This window comes from Anopheles moucheti, chromosome 2, assembly GCF_943734755.1.
Source record: "Anopheles moucheti chromosome 2, idAnoMoucSN_F20_07, whole genome shotgun sequence".
In the NCBI taxonomy this organism is placed as follows: Eukaryota; Metazoa; Arthropoda; class Insecta; order Diptera; family Culicidae; genus Anopheles; species Anopheles moucheti.
In genome coordinates, this window is record NC_069140.1 from 47,573,240 (window position 1) to 47,599,729 (window position 26,490).

The window sequence follows — 26,490 nt, forward strand, 5'->3', positions numbered from 1 at the left end:
CAGAACGAAGTTGGTAAAACGGAGTTGGAGGAAAATAAAAAAAAATCCCCAACGCCTCTCGCAATCATCCGCACTCTCTACACCTCCATCAAAGCAGGCCACTCGTAAAGTTAAAGAAATATGAATAAATTATGAATTTCTCATGCCACCGGAGCAGTGTGTCTGCAATCGTCTGTGGTGGATGCGGTGCGGTTCTAGAGATATGTTTTTTTTCTTTCACCGTCCAATTGGCCTTTCTAAACTTTGGACTCTACCACGCAACCTTCCCAGTTCGCGCCGAAAAGGCTTTATGAGTTTTCCGTCGATTCGATTACAGCAAAGTTTACCGGTTACGGAACCCCGAATCCCAGAAGCGCGCCGCTTTGATTGGCCCGAATCATCTGTTTTAATACGCAGCATATTGTATTGTTCTTTTTTTTTTTTTTGAGAATGATTTTAATGGCTATGAGTTTTCCATGAGTGAAAAGGAGTAAAAGGAGATCACGCCAGAACTCTTTACAGCATAGGAGTAGCTAACAGCAGTGTGCCTTTCGATGAGGTGTCTGTGGATTCGTGCTTGAGATTAAGATAAAAACTAGATACGGGATATAAATTGAATTCCCTCCATGCTCGTTTTCGTCCTTCTCAAATGAAAGTTCGATGGAGCAGCAGCAGGCACTAAAAAAGAAAGCACTAAAATACCGTGATCCGTTCCATACCGTACCGATTCGATTCGTGCAGAGTGCTAGTGACAGGTTTCTTATTTGGCACCGTTGTGTTCTTCACGACCGCCATGACCATGCTCTTTCGTAACATTGCAAAATGGATTGAAATGTCCATAAATATATCATAGATTTATGTCGCTTACCGTGAGCGTTGTGGAACGTTGAGTATCGTTTAACATTCCGAGCGCAATCTTCTCCGTGGCTTGCAGTTTGAACACAGCACCGCAGCATTTTTTTTCCACCTCGCTTTACCTACTATCAAGTGCATTATTTTGCTGCAACTAAATAGAGTGATGACAGGCGATGCAGACGATTATAAATTACAGTTCGTGGCGGGTTATTCAATCGTACGGATATTCACCAGAGTCGCGTAAAGTATTGCGGTTACTTTGGTTTTTGTTACATTTACTCCGAGATTTGAGTGAGAATACGTAATATCCCGCTCAATATGTTTGAATTTAATATAAAACAACACAATTTCATAGGGCAAAGATTATACATTCAATTCTATTTAGTTTAAGTAATAAGAGATCATTGTAATGACAAAATTAGTCACTGAAAATTCATATTAATGATTAAATATTAAATAGTTATTTATCAAGCATTGGTAACGATTCTATTGCATCGATTCTGTGACTCCGTTTCCACTAAATAAATTTCACAGAAGCCACTTATTGGCGAATTGTTTAAACTGTATACGCTTCTCTGCTCGTGTAGTGTTTAATTGGCCATAAATTATGACATTCTTTTCCAACTAACTCCTACTCAACGGTTAATAAGAACAGGTCAGCCAGCCGGGAAATTCAATCATTTCCACGCTTCCATAATAAAACGTTCACATGCATTTGTTCCTCGGTACTTCCCGAACCCATCCAACCGATCATTAATGCAACAATTCGCGGAAAAATCAAATGCCCATATGCGAAACGCATCAATGCAACTCCATCAGTGCTTCAGGAAACAAAAAAAAGATGTACCACAGATGAGATTCTACAGAACACTATTCAATTCCGACACTCATCGGTAACCATTTGTTGGAACTGACCCGTGAGAAAAATTATTATTCATAGCGATATCAAGGGCATTTCAACACCGCACTGGTGACAATGAGGGGACGCAATAATTGTTCTAGCATCTGCCACCGTCCACCATCCTCTCCCATGTTCCATCAATGTTCCGCCTTGCGGCATCACAATGCCCTTTTCGCCGTGATTAACACATAACAGGTGAAAATCAGTTCGAATACGAGCACGAGTAGGGTGCAGCCATGCTTTAGGCCTAAATGCTGCTACGAAGTTGACTCCATTTTCCGCACCGGCTGCGAAATGAAATTGACCCGGAAGCGTCCCGGCAAGAACAACCCGTCGTGACAACGCGCCCGGAAGTCACACGGCGAACGCATTACGGTTCAAATGGTGACGGAAGCAATTGCCTGCCTTACCAATCCGTTGCCCTGCGGATAGGGTAAGGAAGCGCACACACACATCCACGACGGTACCGGATCATCACTCGGCTCGAAATCGCACTCAATTTTCCACCTATAAACCCTCATAATTGTATGCCATTTTATTCGTGTAATCAAACTGACGCGCCGAGTGCCTCCGGATGATCGGGCAGGATGGGTAACGCTGCACGGACATTGGCAAATTATACGACAATTAAACCATTCTCGAATGCCACACCGACAGCAAGATGCTTCTGCTGGATGCCAAGACAGAGAGCAATCAGACCTTCGTCCCATGTGTACCTAGGGAACTCCAGGAATTTGACCTTACTCCAAAAGATCCTTTCTGTTTGCCAGCAGCTAGTACAATAGTAACAAAATACTCAGGCAAACAGCTAGAATCACTGAACCGTGTGACTCGATCCCGATTAACACATCCCAGATCGTCCAACAATTGTCCTTTTTGTACTGATTCTGCCATCCTGTCACATGCTACTGTTACGGCTGATGATTATGATGTTGCGTCAAACCATCAACAGGGAGCTCTTTATACTCCCACCGAAGCATTACCTGCATTTGCGAGCAGACAACCGTGTTATGTCGCTGGTGTACGAATGAAGGCAATGTTCTTCGCCGGCAATCTCTTCTGGCATAATCTGCCATACAAGTCGATTACTACTTCTAGGGTTTACAAATAGTATGATGCTCCATACACGTAGACACACACACGAGAGCGAAGTCCGGAGATCACTACCGAGCGTCAATTAAGGAGAGGCCATTAAACGGGCGTTGGCATCAATTGGCCCTTGTTTACTGATTTCGTCTAATTGCTGATGGAACATCTAGCAGCAACCTAAATACTTTAAGCTCTATTTAACGAGGAACAGCTTTGGTTTGGCCTTTAGACGACTTTTATTGGGTTATCGGCAGCAAACAATGTGTACCTTTTTTGTTTAATTAACAAATCCTTTCCAAACAATTCCAAACAATTTTTTTATGTCCGAATGTGTAATAAAACATTATTATAGTTAAAAGCCACTTCATCGATTGAAAAATCATCGTGGAAATATTTAAAAACCACAAAAATGTTTCAAATGCCATAAATAAAATTCTATTTCACCTTTTTCTTCTCTATCCCATCGTGTGAAGAAAAACGTGCCATCACACGACATTGGCAGCACAAAATATGCCTGTAAATATGCTACATGATCGTACATTGACGGGGAAAATCGAGTAAAGATGAATTGAAAGTATTTTGATTAATGGCATAGGCTGATAGCGTGGACATTGATCGATTCTGTCCCAGGGAAAAGGGACCCCCAGCCGTGGGTTGTAAATGTTTCGTTTTATATTACCACATTTTGCGTACGAAACATTTATCACACATGCCGGTAAAGTTTGAATCATCCTCAACGCCACGAAAGTCACAGTTGTGAACTGGGCAGTAATGTTTGCACAACCACTACTCATAAATCCAATTACATTGTTGTATGAGCTTCCGTTCTAAAAAAGGGCTATTTTGAGGGCCCTTGCAATTAATTTTTGTGTTAGTTTTTATGATATAATGTAAGATGAAGTTGAACTATTGCTTGCAGGAAGACAATTTAATGTAAACATAACATAACAGTGGTTTATTAACTTTTAACAACTTTATACGTTCACTGACACCATGAATTATATCAATCCTTGTTCAACATTTCTGACCTTAAGCGTAAGAGCACCGATCGATACACCTCAAAACATTCGTTATGAATCGATGATGTGAGGTTTGGTTTAAGTCGAGAGTAGAACACAATTTCGGAATGGATTACCTACCCTATGCGATGCTATTGTTCAGTATTCAGTAGTTCCAGTTAGCAACGGTGAGTAGGATGCACAGCAACGGATTAAAATTACACCGAAAACCAACGCGAACCATTTGCACACGATCATGTACGGCGCTAGCAAAGATTGGTACCAGCATGGCCGGTGTGCGATACCGAGAACAAATGAATACTTCTAAAAGACAGCAAAACAACAACAACAAAAATAACAATATCCCGAACGCGTTGCACAAACGCTCGACGATGATAAATGGTCACTTCATTCTGGCCGAAAGCCGAAAATTGGCCCCAGGCCTGGTCCGACGGCCATCGACGGAAACGGTTAGCGCTATCGGAAAAGCTAGCCATCATCGCCATCATCATCAACGCGGACTCGCTTTTCATTTTTTTAAAAGCGTTTTTCTGTGGCCGTTCGCAGGTTCGCCATTCCCATTCTCTGCAGCAGGGAAATTTGCTTTCACTTAAAAACAAACAATTCCCCCCCCCCCCCCCCCCCCCACGGTGGAAAACCACCGGATTGGATCGGGTGTGGCACACTCGCACGCAATTCTGTGCCGATGCGGTAACACGGTGGCCTTCCGGGACTTCCGGGACCGGGCTGGAATGCAACGCAACGAACCATTCGATCGATCACGGCAAGGGAAATTTCCATAATCCAATTAATTTTTTACCACTATCGACTAAATAACAGCGTTATGAATAATATTGAGCACCGGTCGCACTGGCTGGTGAAGATGGTTTGGTGGAGTTCCCAGCACGCTTCGCACCGTCATTGATGCTTGCCAGCATACTCGGATGGGAGAATATTGTAATTCGATTGGGTCTGGAATAGGATAAGTGGCTCAATCGAGCACTTACTAATTTGCAAGCGATCGCAGTACGGACAAGAGCTTAATGCCCAAGCACTTCGTCTGATAAATCTGCTGCATTCACAACCATTTTTAATGAATCAAAACGGAAGTTATGTATGGGATTGGTAACAATCTATTCCTTATCTTATCAAAGACAAATGCTTGACAAATTGTTAATAAAAAACCAACTTAAATTATGAAAACAAGTCAACAAAAGGTATCTAGAGACAAAGCAATGAAGCAATGAATGAAGAAAACTAGTGCAATTTTGTTAAAGTCTTCACAATCACTATGATATTACACTTTTCTTGTCATGAGCCTTGAAAAACCTTACCTTTTTTGTTATTTTAAAATTAAAATACACCCCTAATAAAACAAGTAATAATAAAATAAAATGGACGCGATACGGAGGTGTATTGGTAGAGGCGCCGGTCTTCTCACGACAGAACCGAGAAAAAATCACACCAAAATCGTGGTAAAAGTAAGTCAATACAGCCTGACCGTTCTAACGAAACAAAACATAAATAATTACGAATTTATTCGTAAAATGTCTCAACATAAATAAACGAATCGAAAGATATCACAAAAGCACAAACTAGTTTAATTTTTTTTTGTTAAAAGCCTTAGTCTTGAAAGTTCAATCATGTTTGGATTCAAAACATTAAACGACTTTACCTTTTGTAAAACTTACAAGACGGTTTGTTTTATTTTTTGTGTGTGTGTTTTTATAGATAAGCACATAAATAAATTTTACACAGAAGTAGAAAAAAACTTCAACGGTAGAGGCGGTATTTTTATGCCCAACCGTTCCTCCAACGCAACTAGGCCAGGTACCAACACGGGACTAATTTCTCCTACCGAAACCATGATATGTGTTTCTTTTAACCCTGCACCAGATTCATACTCCCCAAAACACACCGCCTGGAAAACTTAAATGGAGTCATATGTTCCACCGGGAGTGTGGAAGCACATCGGTGCCCGATACCGGATCTTTACAGCGCTATAAACTGTAAACCTTGCATTCCGCCAGCTTCTACCGTGGCATGCCGTTTTTTTTCGGCAGCACACCGGATCGTATTTCCGCCAGCGCCAGCGGTACAGTGCGCGAAAAGCGTTGCATCGCTTACCGGTGCAATATTCGCCATGTCGAGAAAGCACCGTATCCATGCTATCTAGAGACTTATTCCAGCACGCCATCCATGCACATCTCAAGCTGAATTCCCACCAAATACATGCCTCCACTAAAATATCTCCCCCCTTTATCCTCCCTTTATCCGCCGAGCCTTGCCAATTGAGCTGAAACGGAGCATAAAATAACTGGCGTACAAATAAAATAAAATCTGTGTAAAAATGTAGCTCAAACATAAATACACTCAACCTGCGCTGGGATGGTAACAGCAAGCAGAAAAGATGAGAACGGGCTGATTCAACCTCTGACGACGGGACAACCGAGGTAAGCAGCGGCACCATCAAACGATAGTGACTTCCGGTTTCCTGATTTGGCACACCATCTATCGGGCCGATAGACGATAGACAGCAGTGTTTTCTCGCAAAACACTACCTGGGATCCATGTAAGAAGTAGAACTTTGTGAGTGTGTGTGAGTGTGTGTGTGTGATCGTTTTCACATACATGTCTGTACCCTTAAAATGGCAAACCAAATCGAGAATAGAACGAGCTCGATCGAAAATGAAGTAAACGCAGCAAATCGGTTGCTATTTGCTTTCGAAACTCAACCCACCGGATTCAATGCACTCGGAGGCAGAACGTTTTTGGGGATGCCGTAGAATGTGGGAAGCATTCTACAGCCTCCTGCCTATCGCCCAACACCCTCCCACCACACTCACCACCACGACAACCGATTCAACCGACATTCCAGCGACGCTGTGCCGTGCTGTGTCAAGCGCAGCGTTAACATTTTCCCATCATTTCCTTTTTCCGCTGCGCCTTTGTATCTTGCCATTTGCTTGGAACGATTTTTCCCGAAATACAATCAATATGTTGTTGCTGTTGTTGTGTTTTTATTGAAAATTTATATTTATTTGTGCCTTCCCGTTTTGGGCACACCGCCCCGGATATCCAACGGCTAAAGCTTGTTGAATTGCAATGGCTTACATATGGAACCGAGATTCATGAACTTTTAAGATCCGATTGCATGGAGTGGGATCGGTACGGTTGACTGTTTGCTAAAAGGCGTGAGCGAGACGGGGGGAATGATATGGTACGGGGTACGGGGTGGTCCTATAAACGTTTTGAATTTGAGTAATGTTAAACAGCTCATGCATATTTCATATTGCTTTCCACTTGTGAGACGGATCGATTCGATGCATTCGCCATAACTGATACAAGCAATTTGGAATCTTTCACGTGGCTTCGCTGCTACGAAGACTACGATCCAAAAGTGTTTTATGATATGTAGCAAATCGACCATTATTGTTCATTGTTATCTAAACATTTTTCAACCGTGATAATGACTACTTTTTTTACCAAGAAATTATAAAAGCATCCCAAGAAACTTGTATCTACGAATGTACGATTCCACATTTTCTTTCAAACATTTCTAGAGCTGCAACCCTCACGTCTCGTTTGAAATTGCGTTTCCGGAATGACAATTTATTATTCACCATTGCAAACTCCGCCGCGTACCTAGCAGAACATTCTTTCTCAATCTAATTAAAATACTTCAAACAAAACATAACCATCGGTTGACAACTTTGCATATTCCATTTTGCCATTCCATCGGCATTGATTTCTCCTGGGTGGAATAAAATATGCATTCATAACGATTCGAATTGACGACAGATTTATGTTAAAGCAGGCTATGAATGGAATCAATTGTATGGCTCCGAAGCTTACATTGCAATGCTCAGAAAATTATCTATCTTTCCTTTCGCACGATTGTTTGTCCTTAAAACAAAGCCATTACTTAAGCTCTTGAATGAAATCAGTTTTTAATTCCAATCAACAGATGTTTTAAATTCCCCAATTGTGGAATAGGAAGTATGGTTATGAAAAAGTACCATAAGTTACCTCATGCAAAAGTATGCAAATAAGTTAAGTAAAAACACAAAAACTGAAGTAAATGCAGTGCTTTCCTCGTAGTTCTATATAACAATGCCATTTTGCCATACTTTCGACAGCAAGACAGCAATTCAAAAGAAGATGAAAAGAAGATACAAACTTTTCAGTCCAAATAGAGCAATATCTTCTAGGAAACGATATAACAAAATATTCGACGTTTTTCGTACGTCCTGTTTGCATATTTCCCTATAGTATATTTAATGCGTAATTTCGCCTGGAATAGAAACAGGAAGGAGAACTTGTATCTAAAGTGATTTTATTATGCGCAAGGGGGAGAAATTACAAGAGCCGAAAGCCAGGTGGAAGCCAGGCGAAAATCTCGCGCAGATTCGATACCAAATTCGATATGGACGGAATCGACCATTTCAATACGTCGAAAAATTAAATCTAGTAATCCTGTTTTGGTGAAGTTGATCCTTGAACTGTACGTAACTTTGAGCCATTTCGGGGTTGTTATGTTTTACTAGACACAACTGTTGGCCAGATATGGTTTGTTCCAATATCTCCACACAGATCTGAAGCCCATCAGGGATCCTCAGAGCCTTGATGCTTGAATACCTTGACGACGAGAGGTACCGAATAAAGTACTCAATAGTAAACTGTACCGACCAGCGAACTCCTCTAAAGTACCACTGTTGGCCATAACGACATGAATGTAGCTGAAGTCTCAAATTGAGATTGATGTTGATCTTAAACTACCAAACTAATTGTCCTAATCAGGTTACCATAGACTCTTATAGACTCTTAATAGCGCTGAACGTTATCAGTATTGGAAGTACTCCTAGACGTACGACACAAAAACGTGGCAGCGACCTTGAAAATTGCTATAGCAAAAAGAATAAAAATGAAATATTATATCATTCTCTAATAAATTCGAAAAAAAGATAGTTAGGTAGGTGTCCTATTTCTTTAAAGGTTTTTCTACCCAAACACAATGCATGTGATAAATGTATTATCCTGCGCAAATAATAAAATTCCTCGTACCTTAACACCTTCAATTTACACAATGGCTTGTGTCAATCCAGGGATAATTTCCTGCAAGCCGGTACCCGGTAACACCTGACGATGGAAGCGTTCCGGCTAAACGAGCGTTCGCCTCCAAACGGTCGGTAAACAAATCATGTTAATTCATTCCACTTGTAATGCCATCTGTCGGTTTAGAAAAGTTAACTGACCGATATCAGCGGGAAATTATTATGCTGTACGCCTGAAGCGAAATTTACACGGGAAAACATTTTCAACAATTTACATAAGTGGCAGCATTATTTCCAACTAAAAACATACTCCCGTTCGACCAATCTGACCATCCGATTTTTCACAAATCCACTAATAATCCAATTAATAGCATACCAGCACTTATCGTCTCATTTTCGGTGCGTTTTCATTTAAGTGCCATATTTTACTGTTGTGGATCGTAACCGAATAATACCACCGCGTACACCATTCGCTCGGTTTCAGCAATATAGTTTTAGAAGGATTTTTCACTTTATGCAAGCCGTTCCTCACTCGCCACTCGGTGCCGCTTGTTTCGTTTGGCACCCGCGTTAAGCAAACAGACAACAAAACAATCGTTGGAATGCGTTTAATGTCGTCCACAGCAAAAAAAAACAACTTCTTCCACCTTCCTTACAATGTCTCCGGCTGTAAGTGGCTTCCACCGAATGGATATTTGATGGTGTATTGCTTCGGAAGATGGATAGATATTTATTTTACCGCGGGCTCACGCCGTCCCCTCGCCCCGTCCCTTGCAAAACGATTCCGCTACGATGTTACGAAGTTTTAGAATGATTTTGAAATTTTCATTTCCATCCACAGCACCGAAAACGATTACTACTTTGTCGTGCGACAGGATTGGCGGTAATATCGGGACGCTTCAAAGCACGCTGTCGTCTGAAACATAAAACGGACAATACGCTTCCTTCAGCGCTTCGGCGAGCTGCACATGCACGGCCGCACCCGTGCACCGCAAAAACACGGACCCGGGTTGTGCCTTTTGGCCCTAAGGGTCGCAGCGAATCCGTACGAAATGCAAAAAATAAACCCCACTCGGGCACTGTTATTGCCGTTATTTTATTATCATTTTTATGATTTTTGCTATGTTTTCTGATGTTGCTGCTGCCAAACACTGCCAGCAGCCGTGTCGTCGCGCGGACCGGATCATTTCGTCGTCTATCGGAATGGACGAATGGTTGGGGCAGTTTTAAAAACTGTCGCCACCCACAAACCCGAACGGTGGTTCGAAATTTTGTCCAAGTTTTGTGACCGAACACGATGCTACGCGGTACGCTTTTATACAAAGAAGAATCGAAGTGATAAAATTTAAAGAGCTTTGCGTTTTCGAGCGATTTGCGTTTTACGCGCTATGTTTCACATTAGCAATCAAGATACAGTTTCCTTTTCTTACTTTTCTGCTTTGTTGTACAACCACCGACATGGTATCAGTAGTAGTAGCAGCTAGTAACGTACCGCAAGTTGGAACAAATCAGCACAGTTTTTGTTTTAATATAAACGTTTTATAGTGATCGTTCTTGACACGGGCAACTGATCGTAACGATAAAAATTATAAAGTACCATATAGTCCATTATATCATACGGTCATTAATTTATAAATTGATAAATATCTCTGAAGAAGATCTCAAAAACATTCAACTGTTAATCTCCTAATAAGGAGTACAACTTTAATTCTGTTTGATAAGACATAAAGAGCAAATTGAAATGCTATGATTGAAACGCTATGCTATCATATCAATAATATCAGGAATTCAATAGTACAAATACTTCTTGCCACGTACTTAATCACTTGTCACTACGATCATAATATAGTTATCGAATTTCATTAACTTTCATAATTGCAAAGGGTTGGGCTAAAATTACATTAATGGGCAAATTACGGGCACTAATGTTTGCATTAAAGGGTTTTCGAATATAAACGTTGAAGAGGGAGCCATCGTGGGATTCTGCTCAAATTAAAACTAGCCTGTATTAAAGTATTTTTGTAGGCTGAAAGAGGTCCTAGTCAAAGCTTTCTCAATTTGCAACATTTGCAAAGCTTGCAGTGTACCAGTCTATGATTTCGAAGGTAAAAGTGGACATAGACTAGATTATTATTTGAATCGGTGCATCCTTGCAATAGGTTCAGAAGGAAACAAAGGGATTCCAGAGCTACCATCAAGCACTCAAATTTGAATTCAACAGAACAGACTAGGAACTTTCAAAGCTTCCTATATTGAAAGACATTATATTGTTAATTATTACTGTTGTGTGCACCTTGGTTACGTACGCAGCCAGTCTATTACTCGTTGCTATCTGGGAACCGACAGCAACCGATGTGCCGTAGACTGTTCGCGCGTACCGATCGCTCTCGCGATCCTTGGGGCTCTTCTCGTTTGTGCGTCCACTGGAGACGGTCGTTTTTCATGTTACCGTGCGTGTCTTAATTTTATAATAAACGAGTTTTAATGTGTAATTGTCTCAGCATATATTTTTAACGAGTGACGACACAACAATTACAATGATCAGCACTGCAGTGTATTAATATCAGGGTTTCCAGTTTCGAAGCCATTTTCGAATTCTGTTCAAGTTAAACTAGAATGTAGTGAGATGGATCTGGAATCCCTCGCATCTAATGGATCTTATTCTTAAGTAAGCTACTGCTCTTTTCACACTATTGCTGTACTTTTTTTTTTTTTTAAAGAACAATTATTGTTGAATTTATTCATGATAAACCATATTTACATAAAAGGGGTGTACTGTCCCAGGTGCTTTGTACTGAATAGGTTTTCTATTACTAAATATTTACGCTATGGGAAGAAATTCATTCTGTGGAGATTGGAAAATATAGGTTAGAATATACTAACGATTCGGGAATTGGAAGGACAATTATAGAGTGGAAAGTGAAAAGGATCAACTTTCATATTGGACCTATGTCATGAAACTAAACCTTAAACATTAGTACTAGAGCTAGCTTACATCTACTTAATAATATATCATTAACCTAACTAACCTACCCTATTACCGAAGCACTATTGCTGTACACAAATGTTGCTTCCTTCTAAAGAGATTACGAAAGTACGAATAATTTCCTATCTGCCATAGTACACTATTGCTCAATTTAACCAGATTCAAAAAGTTGTTCCCTCTGTACCAGCTAATCCCGATAAGCCTGAGACCGCTTTTAATTTCCGACTATTTTTAATACATTTTTCAGTCAGTAAAATTGGTTTCAGAAAATATATACACACGTTATTATTGTGTTGCCGTGCAATGAATGGTTTTATTTGTTGTATAAAATGTTTGAACGGAAAAAACCTTACTCTCGGTCAGTTTAACGTACATCGGAGAAATCATTGATGTACACGAACCGAAATACACATGATGCAAAAGGGTGGATAGTAATTTATACTTGTTTGAAAGTTCTAGAATTTGATACAAAGTTTATACAATAATGTAATGTAATGCCTGTAATGTAAAAAAATATTTCTTTATCTTAAAACTTCCAAAAAAGATGAAATGTTGTCTATACGATCATGCTCAACCTAATAAGGTGTACTGCATGACAGTTTTTTCCCTTATTTACATCCATTCATTACTTCCTCAGTTACTGCAAAACAGACAATTTCATCTCAGGTAAGGTGATAAGAGACACGGAAGTGTAAAGTAAAAAAAAAAAAACAAACTCAAGAGCAATGGCATTTAATTAAAAACTCATTTTACCAGATGTTTCCGTCCTTTCCCGTCAGGCGATATGGTGCGGGAGAGTGATGCGGTGTAAATGAGTTTCATTGCTACCCGTACCTCGCGTACGTAGAATCCCTGTTCCGGTGGCACATGGTACAGGTTTCTTAGCTACGCTCCGGATGTTCTTAAGTCCACCCGAATTTTGTACCAAAACATTAGATAACGATCAGTTACTGCCGCACAAACGTCTGGATGTGCTGGACAAAACTTCATACTTTCATCATGCCTTGCCGAGTGCCCCCAATGCCTTCGCCACACCTTCACCATCACACACACACAGCACGGTTCTCGCGGTTACGGAAATGTTATTTTCAACCCCTTTACCGTCAACAGTTCTACCCAGCAATACAGTCATCAAGGCGCTATCGCGTCAACGGTATCGCGATCGGTGGGCAGGAAATTTCTGGCACGATTTGCACGAAAACCAAAAGTGTAAATCAGATGCCAGATTAAGTGTGCTCCGTACCCGTGTGGCCGTAACCTAACCGAAAGCAAAGCCACAGCAGCAGTGGAAAGTTCGTGAGCGTCCCGTTGGGGGAAATGCGGTGGGTGAAACTGGTAATTAATAAATTCATTTCATAACTCGCAACTAAACAAATTTCCAAACCATTTTCCATCCAACCGTACGCCCGTTCGCCCAGCTGTTCCGCACTTGTCAATGCTTTCTTCCGCATTCGCATCCTTCCCAGCCAAAGCCCCGCCACCAGCGACGGGGAAACCGGACGCAAACGGACAAACTTTCCAACGCTCGGCCGAAAAGTTGTCCGCTTTCGGTGCGTTTTCCGGTGCGCGCGATGCAAGTTTATTTCGCCCGCTACGCTAAACCATTTTCACCAACGCGACCAGCTGCTGGCAGCTGACAGTTTAGCATTTTCCGAGCCGATTTTCAAAGTGTAGTGCAAAAGCGGACCACCCCGGGTTTCACCCCGTCCCGCAAACGCACGTCCCGAACTAAAACGCATTTGCCGACCGGTTCGCGTAAATAAGCGCAACGATCGTCTCCGGTCCGGGCCCCGGTCTGAGTTAGATTAAAGTGTTGAAGAAATATTAATTGCTTCCAGCTCCGGCATTCCATTCACTTTACGCGATGCGCGAACTTCAGCCGCACCGCCGGGCTCACCATAGGCTAGCATCATTTGGCAGCGAAGGGAAATAAGCAAAAAATGGCATCATAAAAACGAAACATTACCATTCACCACCACAACGCACACACCGATAGCCCCTCGGGTGGACGAGAAACAAATGAAGTGACACTGAGACGGTACATTTTTTTACTGATGTCCAACTTGGTCAAGTTTATCATTTGACTCGGCGGGGATAAGCTATTTAGCAGCAACAACATTTATGCACGATTTTACCGTATTAATTGCTTCCATTCGTGGACGCTAAGCGTTTCCAACGGTTGTGTTGTGTCGTTTTTTGAAATTAAAAAAATAGCACAACATTATAGCTTCATACAGCCTTGCCCGGTACCCAAGGGCAATTAATTCTTTACGGTTGACAAATTTCCATGACACGCTTCTAGATGTTGACTCTTTTTTTTGCTATGGAGAATAAGCAACTCAGAAATACCAACTGGACACAAGCATTTGTCCGTAACCTTCAAAATGTTCCCGTACGTTTCTTTATTTTATCAAAAAAAATAATACAAAATTCAAACACCAAGCCCACCAAGACTAGATACGATCTTCACAGCTTCGATTTGGTATTCTTCACCAGGTCCCTTAGCTCCCGGCGCAGTATTTTACCGCTCGCCGTCTTTGGAATCTCTTCGATAAATCGAACTCCACCGTACAGGCGCTTCTGCTCGGACACCTTGCCGGCAACGAAGTCCTTCACCTCCTGCTCCGACAACTGTTCACCGTGCTCTTTCACCACGAACGCGAGCGGCAACTCACCGGCACGCTCGTCCGGCACGCCGATAACAGCGGCATCGGCAATCTTTGGATGTTCCAGCAGTATCGCTTCCAGCTCGGCCGGCGGCACCTGGAAACCTTTGTACTTTATCAGCTCCTTAATGCGATCCACTATGAAAAACTCGTGATCGTCATCGTAGTACGCGATGTCACCGGTGTGCAGCCAACCGTCCGCATCGATGGCCTGCTCCTTGCCCACGTACCCTTTCATTATTAGCGAACCCTTCAAGCAGAGCTCACCGCGTTGGTTTGGTCCCAGGGCGCGCCCCGTCTCCGTATCGATCACCTTCACCCATTGACCCATGCGCACTTTGCCTACGCTGCCGGCCTTGTTCTCATAACCGTCCTGCATCAGCACGCCTAGCGTGGTTTCGCTCATGCCGTATCCCTGCCGTATGAATGCAACACCAAGCCGTTCCCGTACCTGATCCTCGATCTCCTTGCTCAGCGGGGCCGCTCCACAGAACAGCGTCATGAGTGTCGAAAGGTTGTAGTTGTCCACCATCGGGTGTTTGGCCAGAAACACCATCAGCGGAGGCACGAGTGTCATGAGGTTTACCTGATACTTCTCGATGCAGCTGAGAAACAGGTGCGGGTCGAAACGGGGCATCACCACACAGCGGCAGTTGTTCGTGACCATGTTGAGCAAACCGACACCGGCCACCACATGGAACAACGGTGTCACTGCCAGCGCCACCAGCTGGTCGGGCAGTTCCACAATCTTGGCCGATTCTTTCGAGTGGGAAATCGTAGCAATGATGCTCTGATGCGTTAACTCCACTCCCTTGGGCAGTCCAGTCGTGCCAGATGATAAGACGATCAGCGCTACATGTCCAACCTTATTCACCGATTCCGGTCGATAGGTTTCCAACTCGATTGGTCCATTGTGGAGCAGACTGGTGAAGGGTATCAGTTCGGGGTATTGGCTAGCTGCAGGATGCTCTCCGTACAGTACGACGCGTGGTTTTGGTCCAACCATCCCACGAAGCGTCTGCATCAGTTTCTCCAGTACATCGGGTGATATAAAAATTAGCTTCGGACTGGCCAGCTCAATCGCGTGCTTTAGCTCCCCTACGAGAAAGTACGATTATTTTCTTATCAATCACCTGGTAACATACGATAAGCGAGTGCAACCAGCTGATTACAACTTCTGCCTACCTTCTACGTAGGCCGGATTCAGCAGGGCCAATGGAGCACCGACGAAAATACTGCCAAACATCGTGATGCAGTACTCCAGGCTGTTTTGGCTAAATATTGCTACATTGTCCGTGCGCTTGATGCCGATCTTTGACAGACCCAAGGCGAGGCGTGCCGATCGTTCCAATATCTGACTGTAGGTGAGCTCTTCCAGCGAAACCGGATCGATCTACAAACAAATTGAAATAATTCATATGTTTTATAGTAACACATACAACATGGATGAATCGCTTGCGTGATGTTGACAGTACCAAACCGATGTTTGACGGGCGCAGTTTCAGCTCCTCTACAATAACCTCCCCCAGCGAACCGTACTGGTCCAGGTCAGTTGGGTCGGGTCCACCGTACAGAACGTACTGGTCATCCTCCTTCGTATGCATTGCCGTTTCCCCGGAACACTTTAGTGCACTCAGCTGCGTACAGCCAAAACCGCGTGGACACGTAAACAACACCGAAAACCCTGACAACGATCGACTGTCTGCCCTTTGGACCGGCGGAGGGCAAGCAAAGGTTTCACCAGCGGGCCGGGTTGAGATAGCCAAAGCAAAACAAAAAAACACTCGAACTGTCAGCGGAACCACCGCTCGGAAACCGGTTTCGAACGCGCGAACGTTGCGTGACGAATGGCGCGGAAAACACCTGCGTGAGCCGCATTAAAGGCAAGATAGAGAACCGACCGGCGAATCGCGTTATGGTGTTGGTGCGAACTGAAACTTGGTTGCACTATGGGATTCATGTAGTACAGAAAAAGTTTAAATTACTCTAAAATAATGAGGAACATCGAAGTAAGAACTAAATTTCATGTAAATAACATTTACCCTTAGCGTACACGCAGTCTATGCCTTTTATAATTTAAACGTGCACAGCACAAATTTATGATTTACGTTGACCATTGCTATTCCAATTCCAAACAAATTATAAATAAATTGTTTTCATTTGCTTACCAACAGTTACAACTTCTTTGCAACCCAACGGTCAGGCCGTTTTTCATCAAATCACAAACTATAGCTTCAATGTTCCTAGTATTCCCTTGAGCAATGCTGCAAACAATTTTGTGAAATCATACTGATCAAACATAAAATGCAGAACATGAAAAATCCTACAAAATCTACTACTTCCGCATGAACCATTCTAGACGATCCGCATCAATCTCAAGCGCGTTTCACCATGAAACTTTTGTGGTGTTTAAGTTTTTGTTTCTACCATCTCGCCGAGGCAGCTCGTAGAGAAAAGAAAGTTATTCACTACGTAACGAATGTGACTCACGCTCTTGCCGCACGCCGTACAGGGACATTCATCTGTTGGTTGCTTCAGTTCAGCCGTACACAATCTGCAGAACAGCTGTATAACTCTTTGATCAGAGGACTTTCCGTAGATGAACGAGTAACGATTCTGCAAGCTGATCACACCACCATCCACAACTCTACGTACCGTGTACCAAACATGGTCGCCATTACGCTCGATGTACTGGACGAGGACCTTGATGTGGATAATATCAACACCTGGCTTCAAGGGATTCCCGTCGTTTGCTTCGTGATACTATTGTTCATGCACACATTCGGCGAGTTAGTAGTGCCAATTGCAAACACCTTCGAAACGCATGCCATACTCAACTTCATCATGATCGCCGTAAATGAGGATTTAATGTACACGTTTCATAGCACGCCACCGCAAGCGATTGTACACACGGGATATCCATCCCCCGAAACCATTCTATACGATCGGTTAGGTGCATTAAAGGTGGGCGAAATATCTGCGGCATACATTAAAGACATATACACTTACCCATTCGAAGATGCCATTCCCGGAGAAGATATCCAGCTGTTTAAACTATTCTTCCAAACGCTTGGTGTGCAGCTAAATATGAACGAAATGGACTGTAAACTGTGGGACTCTTATGTGCAATGCTTGAACAACCAACAGGACATTGTTATATTTGTGAATCGCTTTATGCCGTTCTGGTACTCGGGTTTGCTGATCGATGCGATCGAAATGAACAAGTACGGTTTATTTGTTCCAAGCGGTCGACTTCTTACCATCATGGAAATCTTTGCATTGCCTTTCGACATGGGCGTGTGGATATTCGTGGCCATTTTGTGCATATTGTTTTACCTCGCACACCATTTCATTCCCACACTGTTCCAGAACAATCTGATCCTGGTCGCGCTATTCGGCTGGGAAAAACGTAAGTTGCGCTTGAGTGGTCTGTGCGAAAAATTGTTCGCGATCGCTTTGATCGTACTGTTTTTCCAGCTGATGTGCGTCTACGAAACAATCATTATCGCGAGCATGATAAACCGACCGGTCCAGCAAAGCCCAGAAAGTGTTGCGGATTTCCTTACTACCGATGTAGAAGTATTGTATGACTCGAGAAAGATAGACATTGAAAATTTCAAAATGAACGTTAATGGTATGGCTTTTAGATCAGCTAGCAAGTATGCAGCGCTGGAAAACAAGGCATATTTGAGTAACCTCAATTCGTTGGAGCTCCTGTCAAAGGATGTTACGAACAACGATCATTTTACCAATCGACCTCGACACGTCCTGTTGAAGCAAACCGTTTGGGAAAGTATGGCTTTCTACTTGTTTCGAGAGAAATCTATATTTGCTCACCGGTTCGCCAGATTTCGACGGCTGGCGTTTGAAGCAGGCCTCCAGCGTCATTGGAGACAGGAGTTATTGTTGTATTTCACGCGCAAACAAAATTTAGCCTACCACAGCATGATTGATCGCGAAAGTAACATCTTAAAGTGGGATAAAATTTCACCCATATTTACATTGCTGTTGATCGTTTGGAGTGCATCGATGCTAGTGTTTGTTATTGAAAATTGTGTTTTCATACTTCAAATTAAATATTGCGCTAGACAGCGCTAGTATTTGTCCTGCAGGCTGCCCTGGTTCTATTTCATATACCATAATAAATGTTGTTGTAAGATTTAAAGAAGCGTGTTCAGGATTAATATGCCTAAATTTTCTTTTACTTTTAGCGTGCTTTCAGATAATAAATGCTACCCAATGCTCGCTGAATACGATGAAAACCGTAATGAATGAACTGGATAAGAAATTGAATCAGACGAAATGAATAAATAGGCATATCTGGAGGCTGGAAAAAATACAAAAATTGTCGTTCGGGAACTTTTATGACTACACTAGTAAAACATGTTATCTTATCCAGCAACCCGGACCTTAATCCAATGAACCAATTTAACTCCCAGTAACATCAAAGCCTAGTCATTTGAAAAAAATAAGTCAGTTTTTGCGACCCTTTGCAAGAAACCGTTGTACCAGATTGTTCTAGGTTCCTCAAGCAGGATTGAAATTTACCACATATACATTGTAATAAAAATAAATGAGCATTCGTTAAAAACTGTTCCATATGTATCAAAACAGTATTTGTATTGCTAGTCTACAAGTAATTATAAATTAAAGCAAATCCAGACATGTCAGCTCTTCAAGATTATAGTAATACCAGTACTAGTAGTACCTGATACTTGATAGCTCGTCAGCAAGTGCTTAGTCAAGCTTTAGATTCTTGCCCGAATTTCTACGGAGCTATTTTTAATTTGCTCACAATATTCTCCTTCTGAAGGAAGTTCATCACTTGACCTTTTTAAACGTTGGTGGTTACGCTCTACGGTTACGTTTTACAGCATAATACCATTAGTATTATCTAGCCACCAATAAGCATGCAGTCATTAAAGTGTTTTTAATTATTTGACTTTCACATCGATTGCTAATCAAAAACAATTAAAAGTACATTCTGTATTGTAGCACAATAAAACTGCCTAACATGGCATGCGTTACCAGTACAACATGAACCTTTCGATCAGAACGTTCTTGGTTATCACTGCTATTTCCTCGGTACAGGCTGTCAACGTTAATCGTTCGATCGACGTTGTGCAATATGTGACAAACGTGACTCACTTCATCAAGGATCAATACGCTGGAACGTTCGTCTGCTGGTTACTTCAATACAGCTTAGAATTCTTGCCCGTATTTCTACAAAACACACTGGCCCAAATGCTGTTTGCTCACGATGATCTCCTTCTGATGCAGGTGGATCTATTCACACCTTACAACGCGTCGTACCTTACGCCCAACATGGTTACCATCTTTGTCGAAACATTGAACGACGACGTGAATTTGCCTCATTTAGACAACTGGCTTGATGCAATACCAGACCAGGTAGTTGTGATCGTACTGTTCAAACTAACGAATCCAGTGCTGGTGCCTGTTGTTGCTGAACATTTTCTGGTGCACGGAGTTGCTAATTTGGTGATGATTCCTACCAACCAAAATCACATTTTCACATTCAACTACGCTCCGCTAAGGATCTTACCACATGCTGCGTTTCCTCATCCGCAAACATTGCTGTACAATCGCCTAAAGGAATTGAAAGTGAACTCTACGATCGTTAGCTTCGTAAAGGACGTGTTTAGCAATCCTGTTGAAGGAGATGCCGAAGGAGAAGACGCTAAGCTGTTCAAACTGTTCTTCGAAAGGTTCAGCATTACACCAATATTTCAAGAACTGGAGTGTGACGAAAATCAATGGTTTATGCAATGTCTATCACAATCGAATGCTCTCTTCTTCGCGAATCGGATCAATTTTCGAGCGATTACTCCCCAATTGGTGGACACAATTGAAATAGACAAGCTTGTTATTTTCGCTCCTAAGGGAAAACCATTGACTTTCGCTAAAATCCTGCTGAAACCCTTCCAGACCTTCGCATGGATATCCTTACTAATTATATGCTTCGTCGTTTATTTGATTTGTTACCTTATGCCGAACGTTATTCACAATGATTTACTTTTTCTTGCCCTCATGGGTATAGAGAAGAAGAATCTACGATTTACTAGTCGCTTTGAAAAACTGTTTGCTGCATCATTGATTATACTGTTCTTTCAACTCAAGTGTGGCTACGAAACCAAATTTATGTCGTATATGATCGATACACCTACCTTGCCAGACCCGAGAACGATTGCAGATCTGCGTCGTAGAAGTTGTCAGGTAATCGTCAACACTAACTTATACGACCCAGCCCAATTTCGTGACCAGTTGGGTGAGTTAATGTTGTTGTCAAACGATCGATCGTTGGAAGTAAAGGACAAAGGTCTGTTAGTCAATCACGTAGGACTGAAGTTGATTCTGAAGGATGTCGTTAATATTGACCCCAGCAATGGAAAACACCTTTACGTTGAGCTGCAGGAAACACTAGGCGAAATAATTCCATTTTTCTACTTTCGCAAAACAAGTCTATTTCAGCAGAAATTCACCAAATTCCGACGATATGTGCATGAGGCAGGACTGCAACAACACTGGCGAAGAATGATTAAAGCATCGTATGACAGAAAATGGAATGCCATCATCAGAAATATGTCTATCGTCAAACAAGAGATTGTTCAGGCTGATACTCTGAAACCAATTTTCATCTGCATTGTACTGCAATGGCTGCTAGCTGCACTTATTTTCGTGTGTGAATTTGTTGTGTTTTATGTACTATCTTGGAAGAAAAGGTATAGAGAAGCCGAAATGATAAGGCGAACATATAAGAACTGTACGTTTAAGAAACGTTGCAAAGTTCGTGAATAGGCTGACAACTTGACACCGATACCGCCACTTTGGATAAGCTAGTTCAACCAGAAGTAAACATAAGTCATTTCTAAATGAAAACCGAAATAACACATCTTTTAACTAATGTAAAACAGTAATGTAAATGTAATGTAAAAATTCATTCAATCTTCAAACTACAGAACTAATAATATCCAAGATTACACTCATGAGTACCTTAATTCATAAATTAAATTGGATCAAAATATTGGATAAATTCAATTTAAAATCACGTAGGGTATGGCTAAATTATATCCGTATCACCGAACCCGAACAGGAAAAACAAATATTGTTGTGAAATAATCCAAGAACGCTACTGTTTATTCACTGTGTATGTACCTAATTTACCTGTGTATTTTAATTTCCTAAAACTAATTTAACAAACTAAGGATAACTCATAAATAAATGGCAATAAATCATGTTAAATCATGTTTCAAACTTTAAAATAGTAATAAAAATTTGTTTTTCATTTCGTTACCCCTTTTATGGACGAGCTTCTGTGCAACAGCATAGACGGCCTACGAAAAAGTGCGTTAAATATGCACACCACCACATAAACGCTGTTCGTTGACTTACGTACACATCTTCAAGCTTGGCGTTTGTTATCGGCACAGCTAAACAAGTGCCACAAGCGATGCATTCATAATAGTGTTGCGTGAACCGTTCCAACGCACTGAACCGGACAGCATGAGCAACGACGAGAAGTACGTGTTCTATGGGGGACCGTTGGAAGAACCGATCGAAGCTGGCTGTCGATCGCTCGGTGAATTGATCATCAAGCGTCTAAAGGAGAACGGAGACGGAGTAACATTCGTAAGTACCGGCGGAGTAGCGAAGAAGCATTCGATGCAAATGCTCGTAACAGCTTCCTATCTGTATTGCGTAGATCGATGGCGTGACAGACGAAAAGTTTACGTTCGCCGATGTACTGGAACGGTCCGTTCGGCTGGCAAACCGGTTCCATCGGTTGGGCATCAAGAAAGATACGGTGGTGGCTGTGATGTGCGAGAACCGTATCGAGATGCCGATCGTGACGTTTGCGGCAACGTATATGCGAGCGATACCGCTTCTGCTCAACCCTGGCTACACCGCTACGGAGTTGGCGCATGTGCTGAAGCAGACTCAACCGCGTGCCATCTTCGCGTCGCCCCTGGCTATGGCCACCCTGCAACCGCTGCTCAGGAACGTGCCTTCCATAAAATTAACCGTACTGTTCGGTGACAAGAAACCGCACCCGAAGGTGACGCTGTTCCGGGAACTGTTCGATCGGAACCGGGCTCAGTACATTAGCTTCACTCCGCAACCGGTGCAGCTTCACGAACAAGTGGGCTTGATGATACTATCCTCCGGTACTACCGGTCTTCCAAAGGCAGTCCAGCTAACGCACTACAACGTCATGTGTGTGCTGGGGTACATGCGCGAAAATTCCAACGTCATCCCGTTCGAACAGATCGGACTGGGACTGCTGCCCTTCTTTCACGTGTACGGTTACATGGTCCTGTTGCACTCGCTCATCAACCGGAGACTGTTGGTATCGCTGCCCCGATTCGAACCGACGCTATTCCTGTCCACGATACAGAAGTACCGGGTGACGATCGCGTCCCTTGCCCCACCGCTGATGGTATTCCTCGCAAAGCACCCGCTGGTCGACAAGTACGATCTGAGTTCGCTCGTGTTTCTCGGCTGTGGAGCAGCCCCGCTCAGCAAAGAGCTCGAGCTGGCCGTCATGAAGCGTTTGCCGAACCTGCAGATGATACTCGTCGGGTATGGGCTGAGCGAAACATCGCTCGGTGTTACGACGCGGGCCTCGGATGTGCACGGCAGTGTCGGCCAGGTAAACAAGCTGAGCTGGCTGAAGGTGGTCGATGTGAAGACGGGTCGTACGCTCGGTCCACACGAGACGGGGGAAATCTGCGTCAAGGGACCGCTGGTGATGAAGGGTTACCTGAACAATGAACGTGAAACGCGCGCTATGATCGATCGTGACGGTTGGCTGCATACCGGTGACACTGGCTATTTCGATGAGGACGAGAACTTCTACATCGTCGATCGCATAAAGGATCTCATCAAGTACAAGGGATTCCAGGTGCCACCGGCCGAGGTGGAAGCTCTACTGCTGACGCATCCGAGCATCAAAGACTGTGCCGTGGTGGGACGGCCGGATGTGTCCGCCGGGCAGCTTCCAGCAGCGTTTGTGGTGCTGCAGCCGGGCGTTAACCTCACCGAAACGGAGGTGGTACAGTACGTCGCCGAACGATTGTCCAAGCAGAAGCAGCTGCACGGCGGTGTTCGTTTCGTGCACGAAATACCCAAAACGGCCAGTGGGAAAATTTTACGCCGCGACCTGGTTGCCCTCTTCCCGAAGGCGAAGCTCTAAATCAAGCGAAAGTGATACGTCATGCTGATAAAACTGGATCATAATCGTAAGCGTAGGTCAACAAATGGTGGGGACATGGTACGAGAAGCAAATAAACAATTGTATCGCCACGGCGATAACGAACCATCAACGTAGAGCCGCTAGTTGAATAGCGACCCCCGGGAGATAACGAATAACTGCTGGTTCATTGGACGCATTTTTGGCCAGATTATTGGAGAGATCCCAGCAGTGATTCAGTGAAAAAAACGGGCACGCTAAAAAGACTGTGGACGGCATTCAGTGTACGAACACACTATACATGTAATTAATTCGATAGAGATTGTTTAGATAGGCACAATTGGGGATTTATTAGGGGTTAATAAATTGAACCTGTTTCATAATACCACCTATGATCTACTGCAAATGCTAACGAATGCTAACAAACGATATGCTTTTGTTATCTTGAAAATAAAGCAGCCTTCTTATCTCCGGCACGCTGCACGAAACATATTTTCGTACTACTTGATAACATTCGCCACAAACTCACTAACATGAAGAAAATTGTTCGGTGTGTCTGTTTTTTTGCAAAAGTATCTTGTGGACCCATCACTATCTCCCAAACACCGGCTACTCCATGCGAAGCAGTTTTGCCGTTCAGACACAATTGATAGCCGGTATGGAGCAGCAGGCAGCATCCGAGCGTTTTGTGCTGTACGGTGGCAATCTGCGTAACAGCATCGAGGCTGATTGTAACTCTTTAGGCGAGCTGGTCGTAAAGCGGCTGCTTCGCAATGGAGACGCGGTGGCACTGGTAAATTTAACATCTCGATTGTTTTAAAATTCCAATTCAACCACAAACTCTCGACCTTCTCGATAACAGGTGGATGCTGTTTCGGGGGAAACGCTTACATACCATCAGATTCTAGCCCGCGCACTCAAGCTGGCCAATCGCTTCCATCGGCTCGGCATAAAGCGTAACAGCGTGGTTGGAATTTGCAGTGAAAACAGCATCCACTTCCCCGTCATTACGTTCGCAACGATTATGCTGGGCGGTACTGTGCTACCTATCAACTATAGCTACAGCCCATCCGAGTTGCAACACGTACTGCAGCTGACCAAACCGATCGCTCTGTTTGCGTCCGAAGTACCACTGCGAAAGATCGTCGCTCTGCGTAGTGCTCTGCCATCGGTAAAACTGCTCGTTTCGCTCGGCAAGGAACGTCCATCGCGTGGTGTAGCCCTGCTGAGTGATTTCTTCGATAACAGCCCGGTCAGCAATATGCGCAGTTTCACGCCACAACCCGTTCCGCTCAAACGTCAAGTCGCCGTGATGGTGATGTCGTCCGGGACGACAGGACTCCCGAAAGCGGTACAACTGACGCACCACAATGTGATGATCGTGATGGCGTACCAGGCGGAAGATCCACGCTACACCGAACTACCCGTACCGTTGCGTGTGCTTGGTCTGCTTCCGTTCTACCACGTGTTTGGTTTTATGCTGTCGCTTAACAGCTGCCTCAACAAAGTGCCCATGGTGGTGTTGTCCCATTTCGAGCCGAACTTGTTTCTGCGCACTATTCAAGATCATCGCATTACCATGGCAAGTCTCGTGCCACCGCTTGTCGTCTTTCTGGCCAAGAGTCCGCTAGTGGACAGTTACGATTTGAGCTCACTGTATGCTGTTCTGTGCGGTGCTGCCCCACTCAGCCGGGAGATAGAAGAACTGGTCCGGTCTCGTCTGCCAAATGTGCAGACGATCCGCACCGGATATGGTATGAGCGAAACTTCCCTTGGGGTTATATCGCGCACAGACGATAAGGTTGGTTCCGTGGGCAAGGTACATAAAACCACCTACGTGAAGGTGGTTGATCTAGAAATGGGTGGAGCGCTGGGTCCGAACCAGATCGGTGAGATCTGCATCAAGGGTCCACTGGTGATGAAAGGCTATCTCCACAACGATCAAGCAACGTCTGAAATGATCGATGCCGTTGGTTGGCTGCACACCGGAGATATTGGATATTACGACGAGGAGCAAGACTTCTACATTGTCGATCGCATTAAAGATCTGATCAAGTACAAAGGATTCCAGGTGCCACCGGCCGAACTGGAGGATGTGCTGCTTAGCCATCCAAGCATACGTGACTGTGCAGTAGTTGGGGTTCCGGACGAAACCGCCGGAGAACTTCCGGCGGCTTTCGTTGTCATCCAACCGGGCAAAGAAGTCACTGAACAGGAAGTGATCCACTGTGTCGCTTCCAAATTGTCACCCCAAAAGCATCTTCGCGGGGGTGTGTACTTTGTGGACGAGATACCCAAAACCGGCAGTGGGAAGATATTGCGCCGTCAGCTTCGCGATGCTTTGCAACAGCAAAAATCGAAACTGTAATCAGGCAAGCTGTTAGTAATATGCATATGGAGCAAATTAGTTCACGATAGGGGTTTGATATTGTTAGTGTGCAATTTAATAAAAGCCTCAATTTCAATTCAACTGAACAGTTAAATTATTGTATTTCAAAGCATTCCAACCGATCAAAATTAATCTGAAAAACTTTTGGCATTTTCTTTTTTTCATTATTACATTTTCGTCTCCGTCGAATGAATTCAATACCATCCATCTTTTGATCATCAACCACTTTCACGACGTCATTTTGGTCATTCTCAATCTCTATGAACACCTCCATGGTCGATTTGAGTTTCAGCTTTCCGCACGACCATAAACCGCACTCCGTCGAGGTTTATCAGCAAACCGGTCCCCACGAAAAGGACCGTTAC

General features: G+C 43.4%; 4 protein-coding genes across 4 annotated transcripts; 3 read left to right on the plus strand and 1 right to left on the minus strand.

The window, feature by feature from the left end:
• Positions 1 to 14,268: 14,268 nt before the first annotated feature.
• On the minus strand, positions 14,269 to 16,341 carry LOC128296700 (luciferin 4-monooxygenase-like). The gene is made up of 3 exons (XM_053032167.1): positions 16,004 to 16,341; positions 15,714 to 15,921; positions 14,269 to 15,626 (listed from the first exon to the last, which is right to left on the minus strand). The coding sequence occupies exons 1-3, from the start codon at positions 16,130 to 16,132 to the stop codon at positions 14,329 to 14,331; spliced, it is 1,635 nt and encodes a 544-aa protein (XP_052888127.1). The 5' UTR covers positions 16,133 to 16,341; the 3' UTR covers positions 14,269 to 14,328.
• Positions 16,342 to 16,919: 578 nt separating this feature from the next.
• Positions 16,920 to 18,626, plus strand: LOC128310042 (uncharacterized). Its single transcript, XM_053046580.1, has one exon. The coding sequence runs from the start codon at positions 16,920 to 16,922 to the stop codon at positions 18,624 to 18,626; it is 1,707 nt and encodes a 568-aa protein (XP_052902540.1).
• A 3,423-nt stretch (positions 18,627 to 22,049) lies between these two features.
• Positions 22,050 to 24,068, plus strand: LOC128309878 (uncharacterized). Its single transcript, XM_053046367.1, has 2 exons — positions 22,050 to 22,175; positions 22,249 to 24,068. Exons 1-2 carry the CDS (start codon positions 22,050 to 22,052, stop codon positions 23,737 to 23,739), a joined length of 1,617 nt encoding a protein of 538 aa, XP_052902327.1. The 3' UTR covers positions 23,740 to 24,068.
• A 326-nt stretch (positions 24,069 to 24,394) lies between these two features.
• Positions 24,395 to 26,104, plus strand: LOC128310053 (uncharacterized). The gene is made up of 2 exons (XM_053046591.1): positions 24,395 to 24,529; positions 24,599 to 26,104. The coding sequence occupies exons 1-2, from the start codon at positions 24,395 to 24,397 to the stop codon at positions 26,102 to 26,104; spliced, it is 1,641 nt and encodes a 546-aa protein (XP_052902551.1).
• Positions 26,105 to 26,490: the final 386 nt, after the last annotated feature.

Coding starts and splice junctions, on each gene's coding strand:
- LOC128310053 (XM_053046591.1), top strand. CDS start 24,395: ATGGAGCAGCAGGCAGCATCCGAGCGTTTTGTGCTGTACGGTGGCAAT. Junction 24,530..24,598: donor ATGGAGACGCGGTGGCACTG/GTAAATTTAACA, acceptor TCTCGATAACAG/GTGGATGCTGTTTCGGGGGA.
- LOC128310042 (XM_053046580.1), top strand. CDS start 16,920: ATGAAACTTTTGTGGTGTTTAAGTTTTTGTTTCTACCATCTCGCCGAG.
- LOC128296700 (XM_053032167.1), bottom strand. CDS start 16,132: ATGCATACGAAGGAGGATGACCAGTACGTTCTGTACGGTGGACCCGAC. Junction 15,922..16,003: donor GCCCGTCAAACATCGGTTTG/GTACTGTCAACA, acceptor ATTTGTTTGTAG/ATCGATCCGGTTTCGCTGGA. Junction 15,627..15,713: donor GAATCCGGCCTACGTAGAAG/GTAGGCAGAAGT, acceptor ACTTTCTCGTAG/GGGAGCTAAAGCACGCGATT.
- LOC128309878 (XM_053046367.1), top strand. CDS start 22,050: ATGAGCAACGACGAGAAGTACGTGTTCTATGGGGGACCGTTGGAAGAA. Junction 22,176..22,248: donor ACGGAGACGGAGTAACATTC/GTAAGTACCGGC, acceptor TGTATTGCGTAG/ATCGATGGCGTGACAGACGA.